This window comes from Malaya genurostris, chromosome 1, assembly GCF_030247185.1.
Source record: "Malaya genurostris strain Urasoe2022 chromosome 1, Malgen_1.1, whole genome shotgun sequence".
Classification (NCBI taxonomy): domain Eukaryota; kingdom Metazoa; phylum Arthropoda; class Insecta; order Diptera; family Culicidae; genus Malaya; species Malaya genurostris.
In genome coordinates, this window is record NC_080570.1 from 7,297,518 (window position 1) to 7,307,291 (window position 9,774).

Genomic DNA, 9,774 nt, shown 5'->3' on the forward strand with positions numbered 1-9,774 from the left:
GTGAGAACACACAAACTGCTGGCCTAGCGCATTTGCCTTCTCTACTGGTGTGATTAAAGGTATTCCTTCAGCTGCGTCCTGGGGTGACATCAGAGGAGGAATAGGCTTCGGTTTTTTCTTAAGCACCTTCGTTAAGGACCAGAAGGGCTTTGAATGTGGGAGAATTTCTCGAAGCTTTTGCTGGAAGTTCCTGTTGCGAAGCTCAGATATCCTTTCCTGGATTATCCTAGTTAAGTTGTTATAAGTAGTCTTCCTATCTAGGATGCCAGTTCGTTGATACTGCCTCCGGTAGATATTCCGAAGTCGGATGAGTTTCTTGGTGACACTGTCGATTTGAAGAGAGGAACTCGGCATATGTTGTACTGGAACCGTCCTATCACGAGCGACTGTGATTGAATGCTGGAAGGAAGATAGGGCTGCATCGATTTCCATCGGGGAATCAAGTGGTAAATCGATATTAATAAGTTGGTCGGCGATATGTTGAAATTGGACCCAATCGGTGCGATAATAGTTCCTCCGAGGTTGAATAGGCACTGTTTCTGGTGAAGATCCCAACGTCAATATTACTGGAAAGTGGTCAGAAGAGAGCTCGTTGAAGACAACCGGAGAGCTGTCTATAGCGATGTTGCTGATGAATATATCCAAAATGGAATGAACTCCCGATCTGGAAAGTCGCGTTGGTTGATCCGGAGCGAAGATGTTGTATTGTCCAGCTTCGTAATCTTCGGCAAGTACGAATCCGTTTCGATTCTGTCTTCTGTTTCCCCACAGCTCATGCCGTGCGTTCAGGTCCCCAGCAATGATGAATTTGTTTTGTCTTCGAGTGAGCATAGCCAGATCTCGCTTCAATGATGCACACGTACCATCTCGAAGATTGGTTTGTTTGGGGCAGTACGCTGCAATGATGATGATGGGTCCCATCGTCGTTGTAATCTCAATTCCGATGGCTTCTATGAGTTGCAATTTAAAGGCTGACAGAAGCCTGTGCTGAATGGATCGTTTAATGGCAATGGCAACTCCCCCTCCTCTGGTAGTTGCCCTGTCGAGCCTGTGAATCCTGTAATTGGAAATAAAAATAGAAATTTCAGGTTTAAGATGAGTTTCAGTTAAAATAGCAATATCGGCATTCTTCTCTTGAAGAAAGTCGGACAATTCAGCAGTTTTGCTCCTGAGTGAGCAAGCATTCCAATTTACTATAACCAACTCATTATGTCGAGCGTAGTGTTTGCTACAATCGCATTAATCAGATGATGGCATTAATAGACTTTATTTATCAACCAAAAGAAACGAAAATTTAAAAAAAATACGTGCTTAAAGGAGCACTTATCATGGGAAGTAATTGTCCCGATAGTTCGTTCCCAGCGCAGTCATGAGAGCTGTTATTTACCCATCAAATCTCGCATCCCGTATGCATTAATATTGCACTGATTCATATAGCGGCGGAAGCCTAAGTTCGGGTCGAGACACCAGATAAGCTGGTGCTGATGGCAATGTAAATTAACTAGCAAGGACCATGACGAAATGCGAAGGAACAAAACATAAACAAACTCCAAAAGGGAACGATAACAAATATCGGTTAGAACTTGCTCTCGGAGGGTTGTGGTAATAAAGTCATAAATGCATCTCTAACGAAGGATTCAATAAATCGACGATCTAGTAACCGTCATGGAAACATCTGGTGAAATAATTAACATGCTCTTCAAGCATACAGATAAGGTGCCGCATATGTTTAGATAGGACGGCTAAGCAAGATTTGAACTTGAACTTGAACCTTCTAGGAGGGCCCTTGCAGCCGTTAGGGAATAGAGTGGGATAGCACGAAATGCAAGTGCAACCATCTAATCAAATCTTTATGTAGTAGTGAGGCACCAGGAATTTGTTTACCGTGCTGACGAATGGTAACGTCAGCATCTAAGGAGAAAGGGAGATAGTAATAAATGTTGCACTGCATGTCGTGCAACATCTTTAATATTTTACCATAAGATTCATGTATATATAGTTTAAGGAAAAAATAAATCAGTCATCAGTTACCAGAGAAAACGGTCGTTCGCATTCATCACTAGAAAGAAAATTCCCGGACGAGCCCCCACCAGAAGAAGTCATCCTCCCCTAGAAGGAAGCATCATCGCCCAGGAAGTAATTCTCTCTAAGAAGAGAATTGTATAAGTATAATTTACTTCAACAAATATTTCTTCCTTTCCCTTCGCAGGTACAGTCCGCTGGAGAACCGTAGCCAGCATAAAAGCGTACTTCCGCTCTTATGCCCTACTTGCTTCTCCCCGGATATCCGAAAACTTTAATCGTAAAGTCTTAAGGCAAATTAAAAAGAATTTGCGACAGGGAACAGTCAGTCGCTCTGACGGCTGACATTTTGGTGGCTCCAGAGAGGAGCGTATCGCAAATTCTTTTAACTTGCTTAAGCTTTATCAAAAGACTCTGGAATAGTTGCTTTAAACTATTTTGGAGAATATTTGTTGAAAAAAAAAAATATTATTATCATTGCCATTAGCAGTAGATAATTTGAGTTGCGGGAACTTCTAAATAGATTAACATAGCAATTCTCTGTACTAAAATGGAGTTTGTGGCTAATCCAAATGGACATTGTCGCCTTTGCACGAAGAAAGATCGTGCAATGGTCGAAATGATAACTTGCGATGAGTGCGATAGGTGGTTCCATTTATCTTGTGTGAATCTTGATAAACGGCCACCAAGACCAGAGGACTGGTACTGTATGAAATGCCAGCAGCGTAAAAAAGAATACGCTGCAATGACGAAGGACTTGGAAGTGACAAATATGGCACTCCAAGCAAAAAATGGCAGCAGCAGGGCAATTATTGAGCTGATGAGAATACACGAGAGGACCATGTTATCCCTCGTGACTTCCATTCAGAATACGAGCATGAAAGAAGACGCAATGTCAGTAAATTCAGGAAACTCGATTGAATGGAAAAGTTATTATGAAACCTTGCCTAAGATTATCGGTAATGCCAGAGGAATGGAGCAGCAACCAAAGCTGCACCGATATGATATGCTGCAGCCAAGTACGACTGGTGGAACAACTGGAATTACAATAACCACTGGCTCAGAAAAGAACACAAGCGATTCTGAAGAGTTAGAGTGTGATAGTAATGAAAATGATTTTGTCGGATTCGATGAGGACGTCGCTGGTAGAGAGAACGGAATGTTAAGTTCTCCAAGATCCTCAAGTTCGATTCCGATTTCACAAATTCTGAAAAAGTCCAAGAACTGGAAGCAAATCTTTGGTCGTCTACGGAAGCATATGGGGAAAATGTGGTTGCCTCGGTGAGAAGTGTCACATTAGGATCTTCCGACGAACAGAACAAAATGAAATCTGTTGTTGGTATGGCACCAGCACCTGGGAATGCATTTGACAACAACGCTAAAGTATTAGCTATGTCTACGATGGTGACTAAGAGAAAAGTCACCGCTCCTGTCAATGCTCTCGACGAAGCCTTCAGTGTACCCTTTGAATATGAATGGAAAAGGGAATTGGTTTATTATGCCAAGTTGGATGGCAATAGTAAAGATACAAATAATTATATCATCATGCCACTACACGGGGGGTTAACGTCGGATAATTTTACGTTTAAGAAAGATTCCGTGGGTGGATCATCAGATGAAAAAATTATACGAAGTGCCAAATCATATGGATTAACGCCTCGACGTTCTCTGAACTCCTTACCTATACCAGAACCACTACCAGGCAACAATTTGGGTAAACTGCTCAAAGAAACAAGTTCACCGCCATGTGTGTCGTTGGTATGTGCATCCGTAAGTCGATCAGGTACAACTCCTTCATTGCGCTCGAATTCGCAAACCCCTCCTGAATCAAGAGAAATAAGGACTGGTTCCCAAGCTACCTTTGTGTGTCGAATGAGGAACCAGGTAGCGAACCACCTCCGACTGTGGAAAAATGTTCGATTGAAGAATTCGCTCGTTAATGATTGGACTGAATTGGAAGATATTTTCAAAAAAAAAAAAAACGGCACAAAGTATTCAAACATCAAATTTATAGATGTCAGGGCATTCTCTGTTTGGAGAAAAGTATGCAGAGACTAATATTTTGAATGGAAAATATCAATTTTATTACTTCCAAACATAACTTGGATCCTGCTTGGACGATGAAAGACAAAAAAAAAGGTTAATGTTCAAAATTGCTGAAATAGAATAATTTTAAAAGGAAATAAAAATCATGTTAAGGTAAGACATTCATTATTTAGAAGAAAGAAGGATAAATTATATCCCTTTGTTGACACCAAGATTAGAGTCATGATAGCTCTTCTCTCACGTGTAGGGACTGTTGTAAACGCGTTTCCATTTTAGTATAATGGAATGAATTATTTTGGACCTTTCTATGTTTAAAAGATATAAATGTCAAAAAGGGGAGTTATTTTCACTTGTTCAGTTACACGTGGAATACACTTCGAAATGGCAGAAAATTTGAGTACCGATGCCTTTTTCGTATGCTTTAGGAATTTTCAGTGTCGCAGAGGTAAAGTAACTCAGCTTTACAGCGACAACGGAACTAATTTCGTTGGAGCCGAAAGAGAGTTGAAACGCCTCCTACAAGAACTCGACACAAGAATGAGACAAGGAGAAGCAGCAAAGTTAGAAATTTCATGGGTGTTTAACCCTCCAGCGGCTCCACATTTTGGAGGCGTATGGGAGAGGTTAATAGGAATAATAAAGAAGGCGCTTAGTGTCATGATAGACGATATGTCTAAAAGGACACCTACGAGTGAAGTGCTGCGATCAGCCTTTATTCAAGCGGAGTGGTTTGTTAATTCACGTCCTTTGATACATAGAGCTTTAAAGGATGTGAATGATGAGCTATTAACCCCCTTCCATGCGATCTTAGGAAGGCCGGGACAATATGCACCACCCTTCGAGATTGATCCAAAACCTTACGATAAGAACTCGCAGGCAAGGATTCAACACGCCATGAAGGTATTTTGGGATAAATGGAAGAAAGAGTATCTTCCAACACTTATCACCAGAGAGAAATGGACTGGAGATGTCAAACCAATTAAGACTGATGATATAGTCTTAATGGTAGATAATGAAGAACCACCTGGACGGTGGTTGAAAGGACGTGTTGTCAAATTAATCATTTCTGATGATGGCGTAGCTAGACAAGCTGAAGTTATCACCGGAAAAGGTACTTTTAGGCGCGCAGTTGCTAAACTCGCGATATTGGACGTCGAGAGGAAGGATTTAACTCCTGAGCCGACGCAAAGTAAACAAGAATCAGAGCATGTAATAATGCACGTATCTGAAACTGAATCCGCTGATCCTAAGTTTGAAGATCACCGGATTGAAATGAAACGAGAAATTAACAATATTTCTCAATCGGGCAAAAAGAAAAGACCAGTTATTCGTTTTTCTCCTCGTTCTGTACTTGCAGCTATGTTAACTACAGCAGCAGTTCTCAGCACGGCGAATTCCTTATTAGTAACACCGGTCGAGCAAGATGGGGTATTTCTCGACCACATAGGAACTACTTTTATGAAACGGGGCATATGGCGGACGAATATAAATACGTCGATATCGCCGAATGAAGACCGGGAATTGATCGAAGGCATAAGATGTAATATGTCAGCAACAAGGAAGCGCATGACCAAGGACATAAAAAATGAAAATATGAATAGAATTTTGAGCGTCTTCGACAAATTATGCTCGGATGCAATTTCCGAAATTGATTATGAGCGAACAAGATCTCGACGCTCAAAAGGGATATTTGGATTCTTGTGGAGCTTCCTATTCGGTGAAAATGACATCGAAACTGAACTAAAAGCAATGAGAATGCACGACAATGAAAAAATACATCAGTTATCTGAGTCGTTAGTTCAATTAAATGGAAAGACCACTGAGATGGGAAATACCTTAAACGATCAATTCTACGGTCTGATGAAGGAAACAAACCACCTGAAGCAAAAGTACGCCCTAGGTGAAACGGAGTACTTGGAAAGTCGTTTGATCGAGATAATCATGCTTTCTCGAGAGACTATTGACGCAGTGCTTCACAAGTACAAAAGGATGAGATCATATCCACTTTCGACGGAAGAACTTACCGCAACGTTCGACAACATCTCGTCAACATTGCCAGCAGGACTAACAGTTCTTCGACAATCCTCATTGGTAAAATATGAAACGCAGCAGATCAATGGGACTATCGTAATCGCAATGTACACTGTAGTTGTCAGCAAAACAGTGTACGAAATGTTTCGAATTATTCCTGTACCTCATATGGAAAATCATGCCATCATTGATATAGGAAAACCACGCATACTGATTGACCATAACGGGGAATATTTCTACCCAACTACGGAACCAGTACGGATGAACCAAACTCATTTTATCGTGGAACCTAGCCCGGTTCATAAGGAGCTTGACTGCGTATCTGGACTAGTGGCACACAAACTTTCGAAAAGCCGCTGCAATATTACGCACCTATCGCCACCATACGCCGAGATGATTTCACTCACGGATGAGAACCAGGTGCTTTACTTCGCCAGCGACTCAACTAGTATTATAATTCACTGCAAGAATTCTATTATAGCGCCACCATACAAGGTGGCTGTAGTTAAATTAGATTTCGATTGTAAAATCCAAAATAATAAGAGTGTTATATATGGATTCGTGAATAGGGAAGAAAGGCGGACAAACTTATTCTTTAAAGAAAGAATTCAGATTAATTTCAATTAAGAGAAGAATGAAACGGCATTAGCAGAATTAAATAAGCCTGCGAATCCATTTGACAACAAAATTTTCACTATAACAACGGATGATTATAAGGAACAAGATATAGGTGAACCCATTATTGAATATGTATTAGTGGGTGTAGGATTGTTAGGTATTATGTATGTGGTAGTATATATTTATCTACGAGTTAAAAAATGTAATACAACACGAAATTCCAGAAGACCGGCGGAGTGTTTGTTTCCACTTCCGCGAAATACAGCTGAAAGCTCGTTATAAAAAAAATAAGGTCTTTGCAATTATTTATAGGAATAATAAACTTAACAGAGAGGACGAACACAATTTGAAAATTTAAGAGTAAACACCAATATTCCACGACAGTCGCTCGATTATCAATAAAGGTAATTCTTCAGGAAGATTTACGGGGCCAGAAATGTCGAGCGTAGTGTTTGCTACAATCGCATTAATCAGATGATGGCATTAATAGACTTTATTTATCAACCAAAAGAAACGAAAATTTAAAAAAAATACGTGCTTAAAGGAGCACTTATCATGGGAAGTAATTGTCCCGATAGTTCGTTCCCAGCGCAGTCATGAGAGCTGTTATTTACCCATCAAATCTCGCATCCCGTATGCATTAATATTGCACTGATTCATATAGCGGCGGAAGCCTAAGTTCGGGTCGAGACACCAGATAAGCTGGTGCTGATGGCAATGTAAATTAACTAGCAAGGACCATGACGAAATGCGAAGGAACAAAACATAAACAAACTCCAAAAGGGAACGATAACAAATATCGGTTAGAACTTGCTCTCGGAGGGTTGTGGTAATAAAGTCATAAATGCATCTCTAACGAAGGATGCAATAAATCGACGATCTAGTAACCGTCATGGAAACATCTGGTGAAATAATTAACATGCTCTTCAAGCATACAGATAAGGTGCCGCATATGTTTAGATAGGACGGCTAAGCAAGATTTGAACTTGAACTTGAACCTTCTAGGAGGGCCCTTGCAGCCGTTAGGGAATAGAGTGGGATAGCACGAAATGCAAGTGCAACCATCTAATCAAATCTTTATGTAGTAGTGAGGCACCAGGAATTTGTTTACCGTGCTGACGAATGGTAACGTCAGCATCTAAGGAGAAAGGGAGATAGTAATAAATGTTGCACTGCATGTCGTGCAACATCTTTAATATTTTACCATAAGATTCATGTATATATAGTTTAAGGAAATTAAAAATAAATCAGTCATCAGTTACCAGAGAAAACGGTCGTTCGCATTCATCACTAGAAAGAAAATTCCCGGACGAGCCCCCACCAGAAGAAGTCATCCTCCCCTAGAAGGAAGCATCATCGCCCAGGAAGTAATTCTCTCTAAGAAGAGAATTGTATAAGTATAATTTACTTCAACAAATATTTCTTCCTTTCCCTTCGCAGGTACAGTCCGCTGGAGAACCGTAGCCAGCATAAAAGCGTACTTCCGCTCTTATGCCCTACTTGCTTCTCCCCGGATATCCGAAAACTTTAATCGTAAAGTCTTAAGGCAAATTAAAAAGAATTTGCGACAGGGAACAGTCAGTCGCTCTGACGGCTGACACATTATATTGCATATTCGATGATGAATTTGCCTAAGGCGTTGATTTGCTCTAACCGCGTTCTGCAGTTTCGTAGTTTTGTTGTCATTGTTTCAAAAATGACGATCAGTTGTTCAGCAGAGAATAAATCACCAGAGTCATCCTTTGCTTGTGGTTGATTATTGCCCCATCCAGGAGGGATTCTTGAGGAAGATTCTTTTTGAGATCCAGCGGCTGAAGTCTTTGGATTGCTCCGAGGAAGTGGCGGCAAATTCGGAATATCCCTCTTCGGTGGGAGCCGTGGGAAATTAACTTCATCCTTCTGTGGAACATTCTTGCGCGTTGATTGTTTGCGGGACGCCTGTTGTCGAATTTTTGTGAACTCAGCACGTTTGGGACACGATTTGCTAGTAGATGGATGGTCGCCATCACAGTTCACACATTTTACAGCGATGTCATCTAGTAGGCAATCGTTGGTATTGTGTGGTTCGGCACACTTCCCGCACCGACTTTTCATGTGGCAATTCCTCGCTCCATGGCCGTAGTTCAAACAGTTCGTGCACTGTGTGACATCCCGATGTACCGGTTTATACTTTTGCCATTCGATGATTATGTGAAATAACGATTTAATCGTTTTCAGTTGACTCATGGTGATGGAGCCCTTCTCCAGATGAATCAGGTACAGTTGATCTCTAAACTTTTTGTCCGTATTATGGCGCTTCATTTTAAATACCATCAAAGGCTTTAGTCCAGCCTCCGAAAGTGCCTGCTTTAGTTCGGCTTCCATCATGTCGGGTAGTCCTCGAAGTACAACCTTCATAGGTTTGTTGGCGGCAATATCGTGTGTGAAGTATTCCGCTTTTGTCTGCTTCAGATAGCATTCCACTCCTTTGTAGTGGTTCAAAGCCGGAACAGTTATTTTGTAGCCTTCAGTACATAAACGGATTGTTGCCTGTAGTCCTTTGCTGATCAGTGTGTTGAAATCCGAGCGTAGAGTTGGTGGGAAGCCCTTCAGGTAGAAAGGCGGCATTTTTTCCTTCTTCTGCAGTTCCTCTTCGACATCTACTGGCAGATCAGCATATTGGTTTTTACTCAGCAAACGGTCGTTTACCTGTACATCACTTGGCTTCAGACGCTTAGCATCCTTTGGATCCTTCTCGGATCTATGGCGGTTTTTACCCATAGCTTGGGTAGGTAGACAACTGCGAATAAAAAATAAAACAAAATCGAAATTAGTCGTAGTAGGTTATTCGTCTATCCACATCGAGTGTTAGATGACGAATATTGATTGAATTTTTGTTAAGAGATTTCCTTTTATGTGATTTCGTTTGTAGCTTTCTCACTACACTGAAAGAAAACGCCAGCCGCATTTTGAATGAAATTTCATTCAATGCGATAAAGAACTGAGAATTCCGACTATTGAATGATAGAACAATCTGAATGATCATATGATCAATGTTCAGTGAGTTTTACTTCTTAT

The 9,774-nt window shown here is 40.9% G+C and overlaps 1 protein-coding gene across 2 annotated transcripts; it reads left to right on the forward strand.

Annotated features, from left to right (window-relative positions):
* Positions 1-1,273: 1,273 nt before the first annotated feature.
* On the forward strand, positions 1,274-7,988 carry LOC131431097 (uncharacterized). 2 transcript variants are annotated; one of them, XM_058596599.1, is made up of 2 exons: positions 1,274-2,136; positions 2,210-7,988. In XM_058596599.1, exon 2 carries the CDS (start codon positions 4,393-4,395, stop codon positions 6,724-6,726), a length of 2,334 nt encoding a protein of 777 aa, XP_058452582.1. In that variant the 5' UTR covers positions 1,274-2,136; positions 2,210-4,392; the 3' UTR covers positions 6,727-7,988. The 2 variants fall into 2 exon arrangements, with proteins under 2 accessions (XP_058452582.1, XP_058452592.1); XM_058596609.1 differs by having other exon boundaries at positions 5,426-7,988.
* Positions 7,989-9,774: the final 1,786 nt, after the last annotated feature.